The following is a 26,941-nucleotide window of genomic DNA, read 5'->3' on the forward strand; positions in this document are numbered from 1 at the left end:
CTTTAGTGGGAAAGAATGTGTTGTCTTTGTGGCTGAGCTCTGACCTCCTTGGTTAGTGTTTTCATCTAGTTTATGTGAGAATGCATGACTCGTCCTTTTTGGTGCTGTCATGCATTCTCTTGTCTTTTTGGATATTGGCATGATTGCACTGTTCTTATTTCATTCTTGCGGCATGCACTTGTGTCAATTGATTTTTGTTTGTCTCTCACGTCCTTGGGTGCGCTTCACGTTGCGCTCACCTTGTGCTGCATGTCCGGGCATTTTTTGCTGGGGTTCGGCCACTTCAGTCTTTGGTGCCTGTTTATACTTTGCCTCGCACAAATGTCCCGTCTTGTCTGTCGTTTCGTTAAAAAAAAAATAATAATTATTTCTGTTTTATTTAATAAAAGCTCATTGATGCCATCTGCACTTGGATCTTTCCTAAACACTTGTGTGACACCTACAAATGGCTTACTTACAGTTGACTCTGCATATCAAACTGGTATAGGAGAAATTTAGTTATTTCCTTCACAATAAAAATGTTCTGTTCAGGTTTTTCTTGTCACATTATAGACAACATCTGGAAGATCACCAAATGTAATGACTTACAAGCCTGCTAAAAAAGATTGTAGGTAAAAATAAACATCTCTCTGCGGAATATATAGGATAGTAAAAGCTGTGTTTACAGTCTGGAGTAAGTGATTATTCTCTGCACTCTCTCTCTGTAAGAGAATGCAAGTGGAACTATAGCGAAGTAACTCCCCTAGCATTCAACATCCATAATGTCATAATCACGTGCATTAAAGGCATTCCATTTGACATGGCAACTGTCATTCTCCCTTGAGGCGTCATTACAACAGAGCACACCAAACCAAGCTGTGCAAGAGCTAATGGAGAACTTCAAAACACACACACACACACACACACACACACACACACACACACACACACACACACACACACACACGCACGCACACACACGCACACACACGCACACACACTGCAACCAAACAGTATTATAGTGGGACAGGCACAGCAAGTTTTTACTGAGCCTAGAAAGGAGTAACAGAGTTATATACAAACACACGTACCTGCAGACATTCATACGGCACACTCACACACAGACACACACAAACATGCACAGAGACACTAAAAGACACTATAAATAGAACAGCTCTAATGTACCGCTGTGTAGTTCTTGCCCTTGGGTGCAAGGCTCTTCCAGGAAGAGAGATGGAGAGAACAAGGAAGAAAGAAAAAGCAGAGTACAAGCAGGATAAAGTGAATGATACCCTGTGTCTCAATCAGCTCTAAGCTCCATATGTCGTGAATCAGTATATCATGAACACGAATTCGGGCACTGGCAAGGGTGTTCATCCACTGACAATTGGGGATGGCATGAGCTGCGCTGCAGCTAATATTAATCAACAAAATTGCTGTATAAATTACACTATCATTTATCATTCGTTCTGCTCCCTCAAGCTCACACGCTCATTCTGCTTCCTCGAGCTCACATGCTCGTTCCCAATCTCCCCCCTCGGGCTCTCATGCCCGCTCCCAATCGCCAGAGTATTGAATACACCTGCACTTGTCTCAATCACCCCTTCATTGTATACACCTGCACTCGTCCCATCACCTAGTTATTCGTTTCACCTGCACCGCTCGTTTGTTCCCCTATATTTATCACGACCCTTTCGTCTCACTCGTGTTGGTTATTGTTTAGTTACCCCTTCGCTTTGCCAGCTCTAGTGTTCCCCTAGCTCCCCTGTTTATTCTACCTGTTAGTATTACTCGCTATTCTGATTCTGATTACCCGGCTTCGACCTTACGCTTTCCTCGACCACTCTATTTGTAGATTTGCCCCTTTGCCTTATCCTGATTCCCCGGCTTCGACCTTACGCTCCCCTTGACTACTCTTCTTCTGGATTTTCCCTATTGTACTTTTGCCTGCTCTTAATAAAAGCAGTTTTCATCTACATTGTGACTGTCTCTTCTTGTGCGGGTTACAACTGTATTATTATTACAGATAAATTGCATAAATAATGATATTCAAATATATATGAGTTTATTTCTAACCTTCTTTTTACAATGTAAATATTTAAAAGATTGTTTCACTTTTATGGTTATTATGAACACCACAACTTTTAAAGAGAAAATATGGCTTGGAATTCATAGTATTACACTTGTGCTCATCTTCTACTGACTTGAGAGACTTCAGAAGACATGATAACATTTTTGGTAAGGGAACATAGTGAGCAACAATGCTCCCTGATTTTTATGGTGCATTGTGGGAGTTTTCAGGGAGCGAATGTTTCTTTGCACTGAAAGGATTTTGCAATTGAGACTCCCTGATCAGTGCCCTGACTACTGAACTAGGGAGCTTACTGAGATGCACCCATAATGAAAATGTAGCAAAAAAAAATTAATTAAATAAAAAGATCAGTGAATTACCATGACTTTTCTAGTTGTTTATGATTACTGGATATTTTTCTTGATTTCTAGCCGATTTAATAATAATAATAATAATAATAATAATCATATATATAGTTGAAAACAGAAGTTTACATACAGGTTGAAGTCATTAAAAAAAAAATGTATCCACTCCACAGATTTAATATTAGCAACAAAAAAACAACTGTTATTTCATTTAGGTGTGCAAGCTTACATTTTGGGTGGCAGTTGCACACCTTGGCACACCCATGGCTACACCACTGCACCATATATATATATATATTTCCCTTCTGTCGCTCTCTCCACGTTGTGTCGGAGAAGCGACACTAGGGGTCTCTCTTGAGCGCCGATATTCACCTCTGATCTTATTGAAAAGGGCCAATGGGAGTTGGCAGTCAGTATTTGCATACCCACCCCGGACATACGGGTATTTAAGCAGGGCAAATCACGGGAGTTCATTCAGAAAATTTCTTCGAGCCGATGGTCTGTTTGCAGTCTGCTGCGAGAATACACACCCTGAACGTTCCTGTATCTCTGACGATCTGCTTGCTGTTGGATTTGACGGCGCATAACAGCGGCTTTCTCTACTTTGCACGGCGTGCATTGTTGCCCCTGAGCGCTTCGACAGTGCAGACACACACACACACACACTGTGTATTAAAAGAGCAATTCCTATTAAAAGAGTAATTTCTCTAAAAGAGCAAAACACAGCGGCGTTGAACGTTCTTTTCAGAACGCGTCTTTTTCAAGATGCCCTTCCGCCCCTGTGTTGTTTCTGGATGCGGTAGAGTGCTCTCCGCTTCAGACGGCCACAGGCGCTGTCTCGTGTGTTTGGGCCGCGATCACACCGAGGCGGCGTTTGTGGATGGTTCATGTTCTCACTGCGAGAACATGACCATGACCATGTTGCGGTCGTGGCGTGCTTTCAACAGAAAGCAAGCCACCCCAGCTGCACCCGCATTGCTCCTTCTTCCCACGGGATTGAGGACGATGCGGTTGGCGCTGGGGGCGATTTGGAGGCGGCAGCAGGTGCAGTTTCGGTGGGGAGCCCCCCGCGAACCTCCCGTTCCCCGACACGCTCGCTGCTCCCCGTCTACGCTTGCGCCGATAGCGGCTCGCCTCACGGCCCGGCCGTCTATCCTCCCGAGCCCGAAGCAGATGAGCTTGCCGCTGCATCGGAGAGTGCGGTGTCTGATGCCGAGGACTCACCTGGACTGCCGCCTTCGGGCCAGCAGGCCCAGGCTGAGGCCGACGCTCAGATGACCGACATGCTTTCCGGGCGCCATGGCGTGGGGTTGGATTGGAACCCTCCATCCTCCCCACAGCCTTCACGGTTGAATGACTGGTTCCTGGGGGCAGCGCCGTTCGCGGCCTCGCATCCCCGGTCCCGTTTTTCGGAGGTGCATGATGAGCTGACATCTACGTGGAGAGCCCGCTCTCCGCTCGTCTAGGTGCCACCCGCTCCACTCTCTCCACCCTTGACGGCGGAGGCGCCACGGATGCGACGCGATTCCCCAGGTTGATAGGGCAGTTGCGCACCACCTATGCCCCGGTAGCCCTACCTCCTGGCGGGGTCGCCCGTACTCCCATCCAAGCCCTGTAGGACAACATCCTCGCTAACGCGAAGGCCTACACTACGGCTGGACGCGCTGCCTCCGCCCTGCATGCGATGGCCCTCCTGCAAGTCCACCAGGCCAAAGCTCTCAGAAACATGCGCGGGGTGGACCTGATCCTGATGTGCTGCAGGAACTGCGCTCAGTGACCGACCTGCGCCCTGAGGCGGCGAAGGCCACAGTGCAGGCACTCGGACAGGCGATGGCCACCCTAGTGGTCCAGGAACGCCATCTTTGGCTCAACCTGGTCAAGATGCGTGAGGCTGACAAAAACCGCTTCCTGGACGCACCTGTCTCCCAGATTGGCCTTTTCGGTGACACCATGGAGGACTTCGCCTAACAGTTCTCCGCGGTGAAGAAGCAGACGGAGGCCATTTCGCACATCATGCCCCGCCGCAGACCTGCCGCTACGGGCCCTGCCCCGTCTGCCCGCCGAGGGCGTCCCCCTGCGAGGAAACCAGCTCCTGCTCCACCTCAACCCGGGCCCAGCTCTCAGCCCCATCGTCGAGCACTCCACATGCGGCGCACGCCCCCTGTCTCACGAACCCCCTCCAGGACCCGGAAAGCTCCCAAGCGTTCCTGAGACAGCCGACCCAGAGCTGAAGAGGTGATAAGACCGCTCCATCCACCGGTGGAGGGCCGGGAGGAGAATCCTTTGTTTTTTCATTTGCCACACCCCCTGACGGGGGCTGTGGTACCCACATTCTCAATAAAAGAGCTATTTCCTTTGCCTCTGGGTCACCTGGCCCGCAAATGCCGTTTTCACAGCAATGTGCTTTCAGATCACAACAGTCCGGTACACGGACGCGGCGATCCCGCCTTCCGCCTGCCCACGACTGTCCCCGGCCGGCCGGTTCAGGCGAGTCCAGAGGGCGCCAACATCAGGCCTCCTCCTCAGTCAAGAACCCACCCCTGCCGGTAGCGGAGCAAGGTAAGTGCTTTGAGTCTATCCTCAGCACCTCAGCCTCAGGCCGCAACGAAGCCGCCCAGCGCTGCATTACCTGTCCGCCCGCTCGCGAGGCCCGCTGGTACGTCCAAAATACTCGTCCCTTTGGTGCCCCTAGTGCAGAGTTGGGAAGCGTGGAGCTTTACGCTTCCCAACGCATCACGCTGGCTGCACCGGACCATTCGACTTCGATTACGCAATTCAGTTTGCCCGGCTCCGCCCCTTCAGGGGCGTCCGCTTTCCGCAGTAAACGGCGAGCACGCCAGTTCCCTGCGCACGGAAATCGCGACCCTCTTAGCCAAGAGCGCGGTAGAGCCCGTCCCTCCAACCGAAATGAGGAAGGGTTTCTACAGCCCTTACTTCATTGTACCCAAGAAAGGCGGCGACTTACCACCAATCCTGGACTTGCGAGTTTTCAATCGGGCCTTGTTAAAACTCCCGTTCAAAATGCTTACGCAGAGAAATATTCTGGCTGGCGTTCAGCATCTAGATTGGTTCGCAGCAGTGGACCTGAAGGACGCGTACTTCCACGTCTCAATTCTGCCACGACACCGACCCTTCTTACGGTTAGCGTTCAGCGGCCAGGCGTTTCAGTACAAAGTCCTCCCCTTCGGGCTGTCTCTGTCCCCGCGTCTTCACGAAAGTCGCAGAGCGCCTTGCCCGCTACGGTAGCGGCATCCGCATTCTCAACTACCTCGACGACTGGCTCATCCTAGCACACTCGGAGTTACTATGCACACACAGAGACCAGGTGCTCCGGCACCTCAGCCGCTAGGGCTTCAGGTCAACTGGGAAAAGAGCAAGCTCACTCCGGTTCAGAGCATCTCTTTTCTCGAGTTGGAGTTAGACTCAGTCTCAATGACAGCGCGTCTCACGGCGGCGTGCTCAGTCGGTGCTGGACTGCCACGCTTCCTTCAAGCCAGGCACAGTGGTCCCTCTAAAACTTTTCCAGAGGCTCCTGGGGCATATGGCGTCCTCCGCGGCGGTCGCGCCGCTGGGGTTGATGCATATGAGACCACTCCAGCACTGGCTCCAGACTCGAGTCCGAGACAAGCATGGCACCGCGGCACGCGTCGGGTAAGGATCACCCCGCCTGCCTCAAAACACTCCGACCCTGGACAGACTTCTGCTTTTTACGGGCAGGAGTGCCCCTGCAGCAGGTGTCCCGACGCGTCCTGGTCACAACCGACGCCTCCCGGTCCAGGTGGGGTGCCGTGTGCAGCGATTGCCTGGAGTTGCTGACTGTCCTTCTTGCTCTCAGGAAGTTCCTCCCGTTAGTTCGGGACAAACATGTCCTCGTGAGATCGGACAGCACCACGGTGGTGGCATACATAAATTGCCAAGGCGTGACGCTCCGCCACATGTCACAACTTCGCCGCCGTCTCCTCCTATGGAGCCAGCAGCGACTCAAGTCGCTGCGTGCCACTCACATCCCGGCAAGCTCAGCGTCATAGCGGACGCGCTATCACGACAACGCCTGCCCGGCGGGAGTGGAGGCTTCACCCCAGTCGGTCCAGCTGATTTGGGAGCGGTTTGGCAAGGCCCAGGTAGACCTGTTAGCCGCCCAGGAAACCTCCCACTGCCCGCTCTGGTGCGCCCTAACAGAGGCTCCCCTCGGGACAGGCAGCGTTGGCACACAGCTGGCCCTCGGGGCTGCGCAAGTACGCATCTCCCCAGTGAGCCTTCTTGCAGCGGTGCTGTGCAAGGTCAGGGAGGGCGAGGAGCAAGTCACGTTAGTGGCCCCCTACTGGCCCACTCGGACTTGGTTCTCGGAACTCAGGCTCCTCGCGACAGCTCCTCCCTGGCGAATTCCCTGAGAAAGGACCTCCTCTCTCAGGGGCCGGGGCACGCTCTGGCACCCGCGCCCAGACCTCTGGAACCTCCACGTCTGGTCCCTGGACGGGGCGTGGAAGAGCTAGCCGGCTTACCGGCGACCGTTGTGAATACCATCAACCAAGCCAGAGCCCCTCTACTAGGCACCTTTACGCCCTAAAGTGGCGCTTGTTAGCAGATTGGTGTTCTTCCGAGGCGAAGACCGCAGAGATGCTGTGATTAGGTCAGTGCTTCTGTTCCTACAGGAGAGGCTGGACAGGAGGCTGTCCCGTCCACCCTCAAGGTGTATGTTGCCGCTATCGCCGCCCACCACGATCCTGTAGACGGCAAGTCTTTGGGTAAGCACGACCTGATCCTCAGGTTCCTGAGAGCGCCGGAGGTTGAATCCCTCCCGGCCAGGCCTAGTTTCCTCCTGGGATCTCTCGGTAGTCTTGGCAGGACTCCAGAGACCTCCCTTCGAGCCGCTCGAATCAGTTGGACTCAGGGCCCTCTCTCTTAAGACGGCCCTGCTGATCGCCTTCGCCTCCATTAAGAGGGTCGGGGACCTGCAAGCGTTCTCTGTCAGCGACACTTGCCTGGAGTTAGGTCCGGCAGATACGTCTGTGATCCTAAGACTGCGACCGGGCTATGTGCCCAAGGTTCCTACCACACCATTCGAGATCAGGTAGTGAACCTGCAAGCTGCCCGGGAGGAGGCAGACCCAGCCCTTTCGTTGCTGTGTCCAGTGCGCGCCCTGCGCATTTACCTGGACCACACACAGAGCACCAGACGCTCTGAGCAGCTCTTTGTCTGCTTTGGGGGACGGCAGAAAGGGAATGCCGTCTCCAAACAGAGGCTCGCCCACTGGGTTGTCGACGCATCACACTGGCTTATCACACCCAGGCCGTGCCCCTACCCTTGCGGTTCCGAGCTCACTCAACAAGGGGTGTTGCGTCCTCGTGGGCACTGGCCAAGGGCACCTCCCTAGCAGACATCTGTAGAGCCGCGGGTTGGGCAACACCCAACACCTTCGCGAGGTTTTACAACCTCGGCGTTGAGTCGGTTAGCGTCTCGTGTTTTCTCAGGTCCGAGCCCGTAGAACTTCGGTAACACGTAGACCGACCGGCCGGGTGGATCGCTTGCACCCAGCGCCCTTTTCCTGATGTCAAGGTAAAGTAGTGCACCTTCTTCCCAGGGCGCCCCACTCCGAGTCGGGCCCCTGGTCGATTCCTCCCCAGCCCTCCGAGTCCGCGGTTCAGCGGAGGAACTCGCCGACCCAAGCCACTGCGGGTACCCTGATGGCCACCCCGTACTGGTATAGGGGCTCCACAGGTAAAATAAGAAGGCCTCCTGTTCGGACTCCCCCTGACGGGGGCTGTGGTACCCACATTCTCAATAAAAGAGCTATTTCCTTTGCCTCTGGGTCACCTGGCCCGCAAATGCCGTTTTCACAGCAATGTGCTTTCAGATCACAACAGTCCCGGTACACCGGACGCGGCGATCCCGCCTTCCGCCTGCCCACGACTGTCCCCCGGCCGGCCGGTTCAGACGAGTCCAGAGGACGCCAACATCAGGCCTCCTCCTCAGTCAAGAACCCACCCCCTGCCGGGCGCGCGGAGCAAGGTAAGTGCTTTGAGTCTATCCTCAGCACCTCAGCCTCAGGCCGCAACGAAGCCGCCCAACGCTGCATTACCTGTCCCGCCCCGCTGCGAGGCCCCGCCGGGTACGTCCAAAATACTCGTCCCTTTGGTGCCCCTAGTGCAGAGTTGGGAAGCGTGGAGCTTTCGCTTCCCAACGCATCACGCTGGCTGCACCGGACCATTCGACTCGGTTACGCAATTCAGTTTGCCCGGCTCCCGCCCCCCTTCAGGGGCGTCCGCTTTTCCGCAGTAAACGGCGAGCACGCCAGTTCCCTGCGCACGGAAATCGCGACCCTCTTAGCCAAGGGCGCGGTAGAGCCCGTCCCTCCAACCGAAATGAGGAAGGGTTTCTACAGCCCTTACTTCATTGTACCCAAGAAAGGCGGCGGCTTACCACCAATCCTGGACTTGCGAGTTTTCAATCGGGCCTTGTTAAAACTCCCGTTCAAAATGCTTACGCAGAGAAATATTCTGGCTGGCGTTCAGCATCTAGATTGGTTCGCAGCAGTGGACCTGAAGGACGCGTACTTCCACGTCTCAATTCTGCCACGACACCGACCCTTCTTACGGTTCGCGTTCGACGGCCAGGCGTTTCAGTACAAAGTCCTCCCCTTCGGGCTGTCTCTGTCCCCTCGCATCTTCACGAAAGACGCAGAGGCGGCCATGTTACTATGCACACACAGAGACCAGGTGCTCCGGCACCTCAGCCGCTTGGGGCTTCAGGTCAACTGGGAAAAGAGCAAGCTCACTCCGGTTCAGAGCATCTCTTTTCTCGAGTTGGAGTTAGATAGTCTCAATGACAGCACGTCTCACGAGCGAGCGTGCTCAGTCGGTGCTGGACTGCCACGCTTCCTTCAAGCCAGGCACAGTGGTCCCTCTAAAACTTTTCCAGAGGCTCCTGGGGCATATGGCGTCCTCCGCGGCGGTCGCGCCGCTGGGGTTGATGCATATGAGACCACTCCAGCACTGGCTCCAGACTCGAGTCCGAGACAAGCATGGCACCGCGGCACGCATCGGGTAAGGATCACCCCCGCCTGCCTCAAAACACTCCGACCCTGGACAGACTTCTGCTTTTTACGGGCAGGAGTGCCCCTGCAGCAGGTGTCCCGACGCGTCCTGGTCACAACCGACGCCTCCCGGTCCAGGTGGGGTGCCGTGTGCAGCGATTGCCTGGAGTTGCTGACTGTCCTTCTTGCTCTCAGGAAGTTCCTCCCGTTAGTTCGGGACAAACATGTCCTCGTGAGATCGGACAGCACCACGGTGGTGGCATACATAAATTGCCAAGGCGGCGTACGCTCCCGCCACATGTCACAACTCGCCCGCCGTCTCCTCCTATGGAGCCAGCAGCGACTCAAGTCGCTGCGTGCCACTCACATCCCCGGCAAGCTCAACGTCATAGCGGACGCGCTATCACGACAACGCCTGCCCGGCGGGAGTGGAGGCTTCACCCCAGTCGGTCCAGCTGATTTGGGAACGGTTTGGCAAGGCCCAGGTAGACCTGTTCGCCGCCCAGGAAACCTCCCACTGCCCGCTCTGGTACGCCCTAACAGAGGCTCCCCTCGGGACAGACGCGTTGGCACACAGCTGGCCCTCGGGGCTGCGCAAGTACGCATCTCCCCCAGTGAGCCTTCTTGCAGCGGTGCTGTGCAAGGTCAGGGAGGACGAGGAGCAAGTCACGTTAGAGGCCCCCTACTGGCCCACTCGGACTTGGTTCTCGGAACTCAGGCTCCTCGCGACAGCTCCTCCCTGGCGAATTCCCCTGAGAAAGGACCTCCTCTCTCAGGGACGGGGCACGCTCTGGCACCCGCGCCCAGACCTCTGGAACCTCCACGTCTGGTCCCTGGACGGGACGTGGAAGAGCTAGCCGGCTTACCGGCGACCGTTGTGAATACCATCAACCAAGCCAGAGCCCCCTCTACTAGGCACCTTTACGTCCTAAAGTGGCGCTTTTTCGCAGATTGGTGTTCTTCCCGAGCCGAAGACCCGCAGAGATGCGCGATTAGGTCAGTGCTTCTGTTCCTACAGGAGAGGCTGGACAGGAGGCTGTCCCCGTCCACCCTCAAGGTGTACGTTACCGCTATCGCCACCCACCACGATCCTGTAGACGGCAAGTCTTTGGGTAAGCACGCACCTGATCCTCAGGTTCCTGAGAGGCGCCGGAGGTTGAATCCCTCCCGGCCAGGCCTAGTTTCCTCCTGGGATCTCTCGGTAGTCTTGGCAGGACTCCAGAGACCTCCCTTCGAGCCGCTCGAATCAGTTGGACTCAGGGCCCTCTCTCTTAAGACGGCCCTGCTGATCGCTTCGCCTCCATTAAGAGGGTCGGGGACCTGCAAGCGTTCTCTGTCAGCGACACTTGCCTGGAGTTCGGTCCGGCAGATACGTCTGTGATCCTAAGACTGCGACCAGGCTATGTGCCCAAGGTTCCTACCACACCATTCCGAGATCAGGTAGTGAACCTGCAAGCGCTGCCCCGGGAGGAGGCAGACCCAGCCCTTTCGTTGCTGTGTCCAGTGCGCGCCCTGCGCATTTACCTGGACCACACACAGAGCACCAGACGCTCTGAGCAGCTCTTTGTCTGCTTTGGGGGACGGCAGAAAGGGAATGCCGTCTCCAAACAGAGGCTCGCCCACTGGGTTGTCGACGCATCACACTGGCTTATCACACCCAGGCCGTGCCCCTACCCTTGCGGTTCCGAGCTCACTCAACAAGGGGTGTTGCGTCCTCGTGGGCACTGGCCAAGGGCACCTCCCTAGCAGACATCTGTAGAGCCGCGGGTTGGGCAACACCCAACACCTTCACGAGGTTTTACAACCTCCGCGTTGAGTCGGTTAGCGTCTCGTGTTTTCTCAGGTCCGAGCCCATAGAACTTCGGTAACACGTGAGACCGACCGGCCGGGTGGATCGCTTGCACCCAGCGCCTTTTCCTGATGTCAAGGTAAAGTAGTGCACCTTCTTCCCAGGGCGCCCCACTCCGAGTCGGGCCCCTGGTCGATTCCTCCCCAGCCCTCCGAGTCCGCGGTTCAGCGGAGGAACTCGCCGACCCAAGCCACTGCGGGTACCCTGATGGCCACCCCGTACTGGTATAGGGGCTCCACAGGTAAAATAAGAAGGCCTCCTGTTCGGACTCCCCCTGTGTGTAATTCCACGGTTCTGTCCCCTTACGAGCGGACCCCCGTGTCTCCCTTAGGCAGTTACAGCTGCCTCGGTCGCCATGCTGTAGCAACTCCCCCCTTTCGAGGCTGGATCTACCACCGCACCATACTTTCCACACGACGGCCGTGTGACGTGTCTACCACTTTTCATCCCCAAGAAAAAGGGCAGGTGTGGTCTCCGCAGGGTCTGGGTAAGACCCCCTTCCCTATATGCGTGTAAGGGCCCCGGCCGTGATTGCTCTATGCGAGAAACATAGAGAGAAAAGAGGCCCAGCCAGGCTGGCCCGTTCCCATGTTGGCAAACATCGCCTTGTTCCCCTCCCAGGGTAACTAGAAGGACTCCGATGTTCTTATGGGGCATTGGGGAAGGGTATGTGCAGCCAGGTACAGACGATGCGTGTCACTGGATGAAATCCCTGCCCGCCTCTGTATCGGCGGTCCACGTACAAGGTTCAGCGCATGGCAAGATTGGAATGGGTCCCCTAGTGTCGCTTCTCCAACACAACGTGGAGAGAGCGACAGAAGGGGAACGCTTGGTTACGTATGTAACCTCCGTTCCCCGAGGGAGGGAATGACACGCTGTGTCTTTCCTCCGCCATGTCGCTGAACCGAGCCACTGTTGTGGCCGGACCATTTCCAGCTCCTCAGAAAAATCCTGAATGAACTCCGTGATTTGCCCCGCTTAAATACCCGTATGTCCGGGGCGGGTATGCAAATACTGACTGCCAACTCCCATTGGCCCTTTTCAATAAGATCAGAGGTGAATATCGGCGCCAAGAGAGACCCCTAGTGTCGCTTCTCCGACACAACGTGTCGTTCCTCCCTCGAGGAACGGAGGTTACATACGTAACCAAACGTATATATATATATATATATATATATATATATATATATATATATATATATATATATATATATATATTAACTTTCACAATAGAAATGGTCATGAATTTCCTATTAAAATGTAATTACATTCCATGACTTTTCCAGGCCTGGAAATCACAGTTTTAAAATGCCCCGATATGTCCAGGATATTCTATGACCGTGGGAACCCTATATAAAACTTCAGACAAAACCTTTTTTTTTTTTTTTATATACATAATTTCAGCCTCAGTCACCCTGCAATTTCATTGTAATGTTTTTCTATACACTGAAAGTGAAAGATGACTGACACAAATATTCTGCATAATATCTACTTTTGTGTTCCACGAAGTCATACAGGTTATACGGGTTTGGAACAACCAAGATGAGTAAGCGATGACAGAATATACATTTTCGAGTGAAGTATACTTTTAATCAGCCATTGCATTTGTATGTACATAAGTGCATGTGTTTAGGTTCTATATGTATGTGTTTATTGCATGTACTTGTGTTTTTGTAATTTGTTGTGTGTTTGTGGCGGTTTGCCTGTGGTGACTTACCCCAGGTAGTGTCTTCTGCTCGTGAAGCGCGGTCTGAGCTTTTAGCGCCGATTCTCTTGCACAGTATGTGAGGAAGGCACAGCCTGAAAGAGGAAATAAGAGAGAGTGAGCAATACACTGAAGACAAGTCAAAGAGAGCTTTAGACACAAGCAGGTGGCTGTTTCAATAGAGCTTCATATTGTTTTCTCCAAAATGAAGAGAGACCAAAAACAATGTTTTTACATTTGAGTAGTAGACACATGGAGAGATATGGAGAGGATCTGCGAGAAGAGCAACACATGCCTACAGCCATACACAACACTCTCCCTAGAGAAAAACAGAGAGTGTGTGTGCAAATACAGTGTGTGTTTGTGGAAGAAAATACAAGCCTGCTTTTAATTTCAGGCTGCAAGACCTAGCTGTAACTGAAAAGTAACTGTGTGTGTAAGAGCGTGTCTGCTTGTCCATGCACTTTAAAAATAATAAGGATGCATCAGAATAGATATTATGGTTGATCCCAAAGCCTATACATATTGTCATGGTCAATAAATGATTTGATTGATGATATAAATCTATAATGTTTTGTATGGCTTCATAAAACAGCATTTACATTTAAGCTCCAATCATACATTTTTCATGCTTCTAATAAAATCAGCCACTTAAAGAATTACTACACAATATAATAGAGTACAATAGAAAATTGATCAGTTCAGTACTTTTGAAACTTGGCAGAGTATACAGCTTGAATCATAAGAAATGAATCCTGAAATGTTCTACTTTACATAACAAGACCAAAGTTGATAATTTAAAAGAGATTTATACTGATATGGTCATCCATACATTTTACATCCCTAAAAATGATGTTGTGCACACCTTAAATATTTTACAGGTGACAAATTATATGGAAATTACATTTGAAAGATTTTTGATTAGAATTTTGTATGAATGTTTAAGGTTGCACGAAAATATATACTTTAGCTGCAGCCTATTTCTTAATTTTTACTGTCACAAGTTAAATTAATTAGTCCTACGGTGTGACAAATGGATTTATAAAAGTACAAACAGTCAATGTAGTGTCTTAATTTATCGCACGTCATTAAAACTCTTTATAATAGTTATACGAGAATAAGAAAAATGCCGTTTAAAACAGAGTATAGTATGTCACCCCGCAGGACTCACGTCAGCTACACAAATGCAGGTAGGAGAGAATGAAGAAACCTGCGTCATGATGAAACCATAAGCATAAAACAAACGGTATGGTATGGAGAGAACTGGGAAAGAGAAAGACAATGAGATAAAGAAAGTGTCATGTAAATCCAAACATGTCAGGTGGGATGGGAGTCTCTTCCTCAGTCTAAGTGGGCTTCTGTTATATTCTATTAACGCTTCTGTCTGTAAATTCAGAGTGACAAGACAACAGTCTTCCGGATACTGACTGTAGGTTCATTTCCTGTACCTTCTCATCTGCTCAAACGTGTAAGAAAATCAATGTGTATGTGTTAGTAGTGACACACTGCCCCAAAAACCAGCACATGCTCTCATACAATGCTAATCTCACCTGGCTAAAAGCAAATGCTAAAGTTTTTTGCTAAAACCACTGGGATGTGAACTGAGTGGAATAACTACAGAACAAAAGCTGAAACGATTAGCATCGCATTTGTACATGAAGTACGCAAACTTTAATATGCAGAAGCATGTTAATGGATGCTAATGTTTATGCTAATCCTTTATTAATATTAAAAAATGCTAATGTACTAATATGCTGAGTAAACATGATAATCTGGTGCTGACATTTCTGCCTGCATGCTAATGGTGGCCACATATGCTGATAAGAAGCCGAATTGCAAATGAAATTGTAAAATAAAAATAACAAGCCCTTGTTGCAGTAAGATGATATTTTTATATTTCAAAACTTCAAAAGGTTATTCAAGTGTTTTGGTGAGGAAAGAATGCTAATATTGTTCACAAATGCAGATAAAATAAACAAAGCAGAATTTTATGTGAAAATTCAAAACTATTTATTTTCAAACAACCCCTTATTTGTTGCTGTAAGATCAAAAGACTGTAAAAGTGTTTTGGTAAAGAATAAAAATGCAAATAAAATAAACAAAGCTGACTTGTAAGTGAAAAAAAAAAACACATTAAAAAAACAAACATTATTTTTAAACAAACCGCTATTTGTTGTTGTAAGATGCAATTTCTTTTTTCATTACAAACCTCAAAAAGTGCTAACAGTGTTCACAAATGTAGATAAAATATGAATTAGTGTGCACTGCTCCACACAATCTGTGCCGTGCTAGGATGTGCACTCAAATTGAGCGTGTACCTCCTGGAAATTTATATTAGCATATTTTATCAAAAGGAAGTGGAGAAAAACATTATCGAAGTTTCAGAAAGTGAAAAACAACAACCAACCAGACAAAAAAAAAAAAAAGGATATTGCATTAAATTATTTAAACGTGTTAAACAGTCAACTATTAACTGCTGTTAAATTTCCCAGCCCAAGTATTTTTGCTATAATAAACTCCTTATGAATCAATATTGGATCTTCTTCAAACAACGCAACTAATCTTTGTGTCACTTTGCTTTATTTCTTTCATCTTTGACAGTGGTAGCTAATACAAAGTTACCACAGTTATTATTTACAATAGCTGTAAATATAGTATTTTGGTGGGTACTATGTTTATCATAGTAACCCATAGTTTAACAATAGTTTAACGCAAACCATGACCTCAAAAAGGGGAAAAGAGAAAGTTAAATGTGGATATCAGAGTGAACAAGCATCATAGCTTTCTCCCCGTCTCCCCATAAAAGCCCCAGTGCAGCAGAGACGCTAAACACACACACGCACGCACACGCACGCACATGCACACACACACACACACACACACACACACACACACACACACACACACAAACCTCCTGAAAGCATGAATCAGCAGTATTCTTCCCCGATGTCCACTATGTGTGTTTAACCCCGGCCAGGCAGGTTGAGTGCATCCTTGTGTGTGTGTGTGTGTGTGTGGCTCCTGCAGTCCTGCCTGGCTTTTTTAATTAACTCTGACTCATTAGCGTAGGGGAGAGCTCAGTGTGACAGCTTGGCGCATTCCTCTGAGGGTCTGTCATGTTCTAGAACAGTCTAGAACTCTCGCGGGACACTAGTGCATGCTTCCATGTCCCACTTGACAAGCGGCAGCACACACACACACACACATACACACGAACCCACTCACAAATATACGGGATGAACTGAAAGATAATGGGGAACCTCTATTTGTTTGTCCTCTAAAGGCAATATTGCTTCTTTCTGTCTGGTCAAGACAGCACTTTAAAGACGTTAAAAAGATAGATAGATAGATAGAGAGAGAGAGAGAGAGAGAGAGAGAGAGAGAGAGAGAGAGAGAGAAGAAAATACAGAACATGGCAAACGGAAAAGATGAGAAAGAATAGTCAGATGGTTATTGAGCAATTTTCGAACAAAAGTTGGAATGACCATTTGTAAAAGAAATAGAGCAGTGGCTCTCAAACTTTTCAGGCCAAGTATACATTTCAAGCAAATCAGAACTGCCGATGGACCACCAATGTTTCCTTCTAGATGTTTTTATTTTCGTCCAGCATTGAGCAAATTGCCATGTCTTTGAGTAACGTCTTAAAGGAAAGTTCTGTGTTCAATACAAGTACAAGCTTAATCAACAGCAAAATATTGATTACCACTAAAATTTATTTCAACTCATCCATCCTCTTCTTTAAAAATAACTAAAATCTGGGTTACAGTGAGGCAGTTACAATGGAAGTGAATGGGGGTCAATGTGTAAACGTGAAAGTACTCACTATTTCAAAGGTCTAGCCATAAGACGTAAACAATATGCATGTTAACATGATTTTAGTGTGACAAAATCGCTTACTAATATTTTCTGTGTAAAGTTATATACAAATGTAAAAATGTTTTGTCATGACATCATAAAGCCATAAACCCTAAAAACCTAAACGACCGTAAAAACAATGATTCAACACAGCTCAAATAATACTCTCATTTTCAGTTTCATTTATATTTGAACAGTCTGGTTGTTTATGTTTGCATATGGACTGTGGAAAAGAGAAAGATTTGTTTCAATCATGTTAGTGATCTGGATTTTGTGTGTATTAATGCAAATGTTAATGCTAATATTTGCTCGAAATGTTGTGATATATTACACTATAAAGCAGGGGTGTCAAACTCAATTTCAGCCCGGCCACATCAGCTTTCTCTGTGCCCTCAAAGGGATATACATTTTGTAAGATCATGTGGAACTTTTTTTATGGCAAAAATATATTTCTTACACTTTTTACATATGTACTCTAAATAAATTAATAAATTAATAAATTTTAGAGACCGGGTACATGTTTTATTTTTATAGGGTTTCATAAATTCACAGTTTGCCTACCTCTTCAGACACTACTGGATGTGTGGTAATATTCATTATTTATGTACGTGAATTGATATAATGCAGATATTTGAGTGACTCACTTATTTCATTTACATTCCATTTATTACTGTTATTTCAGAAATGTATAGATAGAAAGGTTTGGTGCATGCATGATGAAAATTTGGCAAAAGGGAAAAGAAGGGATGAAGAAATGCAGGAGAAGGAGAGAGAAGATAAAATCCCCAGGCTACTGTGAACACTATCCGCTAGTGTCCTATACTAGGGGATTATCTCCCCTTCTGCAGACACCCTTAAGGGACACACACATACCCTCACACACAGAAAGCTAGAGATGAGTACATACTGAGATGGCAAGCAAATAAGCAGGAAAACTGACAGAGAAAGAATACAATTAATATAAAATGCTATAAAATGTAATTAATATAAAATAAATCATTTTGAGTGAATGAAAAGTGACTCAGCTGTCTTCTTTGTGCTGTAAGATTTTAGAAAACCACTAACGCTTACGCTCCTAAAAGTCCCCAAGGTATTAGCCTTATTTGAGGGCCCTTGTTGTTGAAATTGCAAGATCTGAATCTGCAAAGAAATGAAGTTGGAATTACGTGACTAAATACTTCAAGTGCGTAAAATATTTGTCATCTGCAAAGAAATGGCAATGTGTCACAATTAGTATACAACAACAAAGCTGTGATGTGTTCAGTCAGTGCTTGGTCACTTAGTTCTCTCAATCACATGGGGCCTTGCTACTAAAATGAATAATTTTGCCCAGAATTATAACTTTGCACATCTTTGTAAGCGTGATTAAACAAAAAATATTTTGAATCCTTTTAAATTGAAATGAAAGAAGTATATCACATCGGCACATGTTGTTTTTCTATTTCTTTGAATAGAGTCAAATTCTTTTGATGATGTCATATTCAAAGTGTGCCACTTTGTAAACATCAATAAACAAAAAGATTCCATAAATTACAGTGTAGAACTGAAATGCTTTGAAACACCAGCACAGAATCTCTCTTATTAAAACTCTGGAATTGTGGTCTGGAATTGGAAATGTCCACGTTTTATACCCACAGGTCACCTCTATTTATATCACTGACACAAAGATAAACCATTATTTATATTCGGCAGAGAACCTGTTTGAAGTTACAGTAATAATTATTTATTCATAGTCTCACGTATGTAAGGTGCTGATTTTAGCAGTATCTGTGTATGTGGTAAGACAACTTTATTTCAGTACCTCATTAGAACAAAAACTAAAAGCCATGTTAATTTTTGCATTTTTTTGTTGACTGGTTTTTGAGAGTAAAGGAGAGGGTAACTGAATAGTGCAGGCATCGTTTATAACAATTTAGATACATGATATGAATAATAAATTACAAGTGCTTTCCCACTCCTTTTGCTTATTACTATCATTACTTATACTTGCCATTGTGAATAATCCAATTGATCATCTGGCCAAAAATGCCTCTTAAAAAGCTTTTATAAAGGCAGTTTTCCTGCAATGAGACAGTTTTGGCAATAATTACCTGTGTACCAAACAAAAATGGCACACACATAAAAACACGTACAAAAGGTAAGCCGGCTCACTACTAACTACTGTGTGTGTGTGTGTGTGTCCCATTCAGATCAATACATGCTGATCTAACCTTCATTGTCCTAAAAGTATGTGTGAGTGCAATCCTGTCATGTTCTTTTATGTCATTTTACTTGTCTTGTCTGTCACCGTCAACAAAAGTGCAGTATCAGTTTCACGATGGTACAGATTGAGCATAGGCAACACATTCTCAAAGGTTCACCACTCCTTCCTTTAAAGGGATAGTTCACCCAAAAATGTCAATTCTGTCATCATTTACTTACATATATGTTGTTCCAAATATGACTTTTGTTCTTCCATGAGTCACAAAAAGATATGTTAAGCAGAATGTTAGGGACTGATAGCCTCAGTCACTGTTCGCTTTCATTGAATATTTTACCATTACAATGCAATTGAATGTTGACTGAGACTGAACATCCTAAAATACTTTTTTTTGTTCCATGGAAGAAAGAAAATCATACATGTTTGAAACAACATAAGGCTGAGTAAATAATGACAGAATTTGTATTTTTGGGTGAACAATACCTTTAACACAAACATGCCCAACAGACCCTGGGTAATTTGAATAAACTCTCCACCAAGGTCTGCGCATCCAAGGCATCTCTCCAACCTGCCACCATTTCTGAACAACATGTCTTCTTAAAATATTTCATTGGAAGCCGTAAACCCCTGATTAAATAAAAATGCACTTTGAAGAGAGCAATATGAGCTCTGAGGGTAATATGAGAGAGATAGAGAGAGAGAGAGAGAGAGAGAGAGAGAGAGAGAGAGAGAGAGAGAGAGAGGGAGATATCTTCAATTACTGTGCCGAAACCACGTCAAGCTTTTTTTGATTCAATAAAATAGGCCTTAAATATTCAGGAGCTGATTCTGGGACTAATGAGTCCTCTACTTGAGTGATATTATTCCAGTGGAATAAAGTGGTAGTTTGAAAGAATATTTGAGGAAGTCGTGGATGCATTTCTAATGGGGTTTAATACCAAACTTGGTCCCCCTTGCACCACTCACTCCCATTGTTGACAAAAAAAGAAACTTAAGATGGCATTTGAGCTGAACTCCTCAAGTAGTAAGTAAAAGGGGAAACTAAAAAGAAAAAAAAGGAAAGGAAAGAGGAAAGGAAGTGGGAAAGAAAAGGAAAAGAAACAGGAAAGGAAGTGGGTAAGAAAAGGAAAATAAAAGCAAGGAAATGGAACAAGAGAGCAAAGACAAGGAAAGGCAACAGGAGAGAAAAGGGGAAAGAAAGGAAATAGGAAAGTAAAGAAACTAAGCAGGAAAGGAAGTGGGAAAGAAAAGAAAACAGGAAAGAGGAAAAGAAAGGAAGGAAACGAGAAAGGAAAAGCAGAGGAACGCAAAGGAAATAAAAGGCAATGGAAAAAGAAAATGGTAAAGGAAACATGAAAGGAAATGAAATAAGAAAGGAGAGGAAAGAAAGGAAAACAGGAAGGAAAGGAAAGGGAAAATGAAATTAAAATAGACAAAAAGACAATAAAAAGGAGAGGATAGGAAAATAAAGCATACTGAAAGACAGGAAATGGGAAAGGGGCAACGAAACGAGAAAGAGAAGGAAACAGAAAGGAAATAGGAAAGGAAAAGAAGGGAAAGAAGATTGGAAAGGAAAGGAAAACAAAGGAAACAGAAAAGGGAAAAGAAAACAGGAAACAGGAAAGGAAAGTCAAAGAAAGGAAAGGAAACAGGAAAGGAAATGGGAAAAGATAGATTAAAATGTTCTTTTTGTCATTATTACAGGGCCGTAGCCACAATATACTTTGAGGGAGACAAGTCCCCCCCCCCAGTAAACAGATATGGCCAGATTGCCCCCCCCCCTCAGTAATTGCTAACCTTGTTGCTGTTCTGCTGCAGTCCATTATGCACCGCTGTCTAATTGTCATTAAGTTCTTGCAGGAATAACATAATGGTTTTAAAAAAGTTACATTTTTAACGCTCTCATTAGTCTAACACCGCTCGTCAATGTCATATGAGAGCCAGACAAATCGATGCAGGTGGGACTGAAGTTTAAGACACAATGCAGGAACATTGTGGATTATCCCAGCACCACGCATCACAAGCATTTCAGGTTAAGAGTGTTTGTGTCATGTGAGATGTAAGTATCTAACTAAACATGCTATATTGGACCACTGTCTGTTTATGACTGAAATGTTGTACCAACCCACATTAATTTCCAAGAGTGCAAACTATTCGCCTTTTGGTGAAATTCACCATCATGTACAGTACATGATTTGTATGTCCTTCATAACTGTGAATGTGAAAACATTAATGGAGCAAATCTGTGAAGTAGCTTTTTAGAGTTTTTGGCAAAGACAGTGTCATATATTCTTGTAAATGTAAATATTATTAGTTAATCATTTAAAATTGAAGATTTTCTAAATAATGTCTTTATGTCTTAAATTAATTCTGAATTTGGTACAGCATCTCCTAATAGTCTAATTTTAAAAGAGACCATTTTATTTTGATTATGTTTTGTCAGGTTTGTGCTAAAACAATTAGCCACCACTTAAAGGAGTAGTTCACATAAAATGGAAAATGTTTACTCATTTACTCACCCTTATGTTGTTATGCGTTAGGTTTAAATGAACTGTTTTGTATGGGAAAGAGCAGCGTTAGGTTTACATTTCATCTGGGAGGAAAAATCAAGAAGAGACAACTTGATGGTAGTAAATCATTTTGTGTATTTTCTTTTTGCTAGCCAGCTGATACAGTCGTGTCATTTTACAGACACATCAATGATGAAAAGAAATTCAATTTATATTCATCTTTTCTTTGAGATAGCACAAAAAGAAAGAAAAGATGAGTGAATCAGGCAAATTGCTAGCAATGCAGATAAAAGGTTTGTCTTGTACTGTGTGCACTTTAAAAATACATGCATCTTTTAAAACCAAAAATGTACTTTACTATATTAAAGGACCAAAGCGGACCATTATATATGTGGCCTCAACACCCGTGACCCGCCACCCCCAAAATGGTGTGGTCCCCCCCAATTTTCAAGACATGGTTATGGCCTTCCATTATACAGGTACAAAAACATATGGTGCGGTATGTAAAGGAAAATCAGGTAAATGCTATGTAATAAAATGTTTTGAAAATAATTTTTTTTTATTCAGTATTTTTTTGTCATTGTACCATACCAGTAAAATATTAGAAAAAGGAAAAATGAGGAGCACGAGAGGGAAGGTGAAGAGTGAAAAACCGAGAACAGGAGAAAAGAAGTACTGCTGTAAGTTCTGTGAATCGATTGGCGAACGTAAAAGCACCGGCTCTAATGTGTTGCATGTGATGGATTTACTGTGGAGCAGAGCCACTGAATCAATGGTGTAGAAAACACATCATTAGGACACAGTCCACCCCACTCCCTTCTCCCAAATGGTCAAAAGACTGTATGAACACACAGACACACACAATATGTAAATACTGCATTTCACACATTTACGCACAATGCCGATGCCTATTAAAAGCCAACTATCTACTCTTCACACACAGATATCAGGTTTTATTATTGATGTGGGGGACCAAATGTAGGCAAAACCTGCCTCTCTCATGCACATACACAAACACACATTCCTTAATTCCCTCAAGCCTTATTTAATTGAATTTACATCACCTTTTGAACAGATAATAGAAAATTCAGCTGTTTAGTGTTCAGAAGTAGGCAGTCAATTACATCCTGGCTCTGTGGGCCACACTGAAGTATCAAGGATAAGCCTGTCTGCCAAACTCTGAAATACAAGAACTGAAGGTTGAACTAGAAAAAGGGCAAAAAATATACTTGGCTTAACAAATATACCCGTAGTATTGTTAGAGCAAAGATGTGCTGGAGTGTGTTTAATATAGAGAGCTTGTTAGCGAAATGTCACGCAAGGAGAGCGCAGAGGCGTTAAGACAAGGTTTATGAAAACATGTGGCCAAATCCCATGAATAATCAAACCCAAGAATGCCACATCTCTTGGCATTTCACAAATAAACAGCTGCCCACATGTAGGCTCAGAGGATTTGGTCTGTTAGGGTGATCGTAAAATGACAACACTGCCTGATAGAGTTAAGAAGAAAATATCATTATTTCAGTATATAATCAAGCATATTAATATTTTAGTTCACAATATAGTATCGATCTTCTCGAGTCCATTTTTTAGATACAATTTTCACATTCATATTTTTAAAAAAGACCATCACTCATATACTGTGGCCAACATACACATTAGTTATATCTATTAGACTGAAATGTTAACACAGAGCTAATAATTTAATCTATAACTTATTATCATGCTATAATAACAACAATGATCTTTTCCCTTTTTTATACTAACACTGACGAGATATTCTGTATGATGAAATAAAACAAGAAGTCCAGAACTGGTAAAAAGCACCAAAGTCCAATGAAGATGGATGAGAAATGAGTACAAATCTAAATATATTACAGTTTTGAGTTACAATACACTACCCAAAGAATTGCAATATTATTGTATTAATATTGATACAACATTGCAATAGTAGCAATGTCCAAGTCATTAATGATTTGTTCTTTGGAGTCAGCTCTTTACAATTAATCAATAGAACCACTTCACAAAATGTATCCATTCATTACGACTTGATTTTATTACGATTTTATCGACACACATGGTTTGGCTTAGGTTTACATAAATAAAGTTTCAATTTAAATGTGTAATTAAAACATAATTTCCACTAAGAGATGACAGACAATGCAGAAAACATGCAGCTTTAAATACACACACACACACACACACACACACACACACACACACACACACACACACACACACACACACACACACACACACGGTGAAATCGTTCCAGATCATTAATTTAACATTGATATTGGATATTTTTCATACGGTAGGAAGGAGTCATCTGAAAAGTCCACACATTGTGCTGAAACTGTGGATTTGTTTATTGAAAAACAGATCTTTCAATATAAATGTTCAATAAGATGAACAACATTACACAGATCCAACAATGTATGAATACTATCACTCGTTAAGACAAGAAGTACAGGTGAAGGAAAAAAATTATAATTAAAATAAAGTAAATAAAAGAACTTAAAAATAGCAAATACCAAATATCAAATTCTTGGTGTTATTTATCTTCAATGTAGTATTATTGACCGGTACTCTTCCCTGATTATGAAGATGGCACTGCAGATGGCCGCCTCGGTGTGGAGCTCTCCAATTCTTTTGTTGTTTTTGTTTGTTTGTCCTGTGTTTAGTAATTGTTTTCCAATCAGTTTTACCAGAGAAGAACTGCTGAACAATCAACAGCACATACCAGACAATCTTTTCCCTGTTTTTGCTTTTTCAGAAGTTTTGCTGGACATTTTAGTTGGCATTGCAGCTGTTGTTTAAGAGTGCTATGAGACGCAAGTGAAGAAAGTAAGCCGGTGTGTTGGTCAAGCTCTGACAACGCGGCTTTTGAACAGTGCTGTAGAGTATTCATCTAGCGAATCTCTGCTCTCTTCCTAAAAAAACGGATGAACTATATCTCTTCACTAGAACAACCAAGGACTTTTCAAACTCTGCTGCCTTATGCTTCACAGAAACCTGGCAGAGTGAAGCAATTTCCACACAGTGCATTACATCTGGCGGGCTTTTAGCTGTTCAGAGAGGATCACATAGTGGAGTTATATGGTGTTTCACCCACTTGTCTAAACTCCTGTGCTGACCAGCTGGCCCCCATCTCCACACAGATCTTCAACAGATCACTGGAGCAGTGTGAAGTTCCGTGCTGCTTCAAACGCTCCACTGTCATCCCTGTCCCAAAGAAAACCAAGATCAAAGGACTCAATGACCCATTGCTCTGATGTCTGTGTTCATGAAGTAATTTGAGAGACTGGTGTTGGCCCATCTGAAGGACATCACTGAACCCTTTCTAGATCCCCTTTAATTTGCTTATAGGGCAAACAGGTCTATGTATGATAAGGTCAACATGGGATTGCATCATATCTTGCAATGTCTGGACAGACCAGGGACATATGCAAGGATCTTTTTGTAGACTTCAGTTTGGCTTTCAACACTATCATCCCAGCTCTCCTATGGAATAAAGTAACCCAGATCTCTGTTCCCACATCTATCTGCCAGTGGATCGCTAGCTTTCTGACGGACAGGCAGCAGCTAGTGAGACTGGGGAAATTCATTACCAGCACATGTACGATTAGCACTGGTGCCCCACAGGGATGTGTGCTCTACCCACTTCTCTTCTCCCTGTATACCAACAACTGCACCACCAAGGACCCCTCTATCAATCTCCTGAAGTTTGCAGACAACACTACTGTCATCGGCCTCATCCAACATTACAATTAGTTTGCATAAAAAAGGGAGGTTGAACAGCTGGCCCACTGGTGCAGTCATAACAACCTGGAGCTCAACATGCTCAAAACAGTGGAGATGATTGTGGACTTTAGGAACACCCCAACATTGACCCCGCCCACCATTCTAAACAACACTGTGGCTAAACAGCACTGTGGCAGCAGTGGAGTCATTCAAGTTCCTGGGCACTACCATCTCACAGGATCTGAAGTGGGAGACCCACATTGACCTCATTGTGAAAAAGGCCCAGCAGAGATTGTACTTCCTTCACCAGTTGAGGAAGTTCAACCTGCCGCAGGAACTGCTAATCCAGTTCTACTCAGCAGTCATTGAGTCTGTCCTCTGCCTTTCAATAACTATCTTGTTTGGTTCAGCTATGAAATCAGACATCAGAAGACTACAAAGGACAGTTCGGACTGCTGAGTGGATTATTGGTTGCCATTTGCCCTCCCTTCAAGGACTGTGCACTTTCAGAATGAGAAAAGGGGCTGGAAAAATCACTCTGGAACCCACTCACCCAGCCCACTACCTTTTTGAACTGTTGCCTTCTAGCCGATGCTACAGAGCACTGAACACCAGAACAGTATTTTCCCTCAGGCTATCTCATGAACAGTTAAAAACTATACTATAATTACGTGCACTACACAGCCTAGTCAATTATATAATTTAACACATCCTACTTCTTCTGCATTACAATATATATTGTTATAAAATATTATTATTATTATCTCTGTCTTGTTTTTGTATTGTTTGTGCACTGGATGCTTCTGTCACCAAGAAAAATTCCTTGTATATGGAAGCATACTTGGCAATACAGCTCATTCTGATTCTGATTCTATATGGTTATTATGTAGTCTGCATAATAATAACAACGTACTCCCTACAACAGGGGCACCATCTTACCCTAGGTGGGCACCAGAAACTCCACCGGCTGCCGTTCCTGGCACATACGGTCCACAACCCCCCAATTTTTCACAATCCGATGTTATCAGATATGACCATTATAAATAAAACTTCAAACTTAAAAAAAATTAATAAACAGCAATATGCACAAACATCCAGTATGGCTTAATTTAAATGTTTTAGAGCAAGTAATATGCCGTACCAGGATTTCAGGGAACATGTAAAGTAAAAGAACTGCTGAATTGTTTGCATTGGCTCTTTGAAACGAACTGTGAGCAAGACTTCCCATCACTACTGCATGGACACAGAGACAGGCTAGTGCATAGAATCCCGCCTTCCGAAAGCAAGCAATGTGTGGCAGGGTGACCGGTCTGTGTGTCTGCACCCTCACCCTTGCGGTGCCATCCTTGCGTTGACACCAGCAGGCACAAACAGCTTCTTAATATTCCCCGCTGTCACCTTGTCCAGTCTCATCAGTGTCCAGCTGTCCTCCTGCCTGCGTGGACAAAAAGGATGGGATGTTCCGAGAGGAGGGTATGAATCATTACGCTTCCTCTTTCCAGGACCGCTCATAGGCCAATTGATTCCACAACTTAATTGGCTTTATAAGCCAAGATAGGAAGCCCGTGAGGGTCTTCTGTGGCATCTTCACCCCCACACCCCCCTTCACCCCTCCTCCTCCGTTCCCCTA

The 26,941-nt window shown here is 45.6% G+C and overlaps 1 protein-coding gene across 5 annotated transcripts in view; it reads right to left on the reverse strand.

The window, feature by feature from the left end:
- LOC127625066 (CUGBP Elav-like family member 4) overlaps positions 1-26,941 on the reverse strand; it is a 134,360-nt gene that overhangs the window by 82,771 nt on the left and 24,648 nt on the right. For all 5 annotated transcript variants that reach the window (XM_052100129.1, XM_052100127.1, XM_052100126.1 and 2 more), the window contains exon 2: positions 13,015-13,097. In XM_052100129.1, the coding sequence (XP_051956089.1) occupies positions 13,015-13,097 (83 nt within the window). The remainder of the gene's footprint in view (positions 1-13,014; positions 13,098-26,941) is intronic.

The sequence above is a fragment of the Xyrauchen texanus genome, chromosome 31 (genome assembly GCF_025860055.1).
Source record: "Xyrauchen texanus isolate HMW12.3.18 chromosome 31, RBS_HiC_50CHRs, whole genome shotgun sequence".
NCBI lineage: Eukaryota > Metazoa > Chordata > Actinopteri > Cypriniformes > Catostomidae > Xyrauchen > Xyrauchen texanus.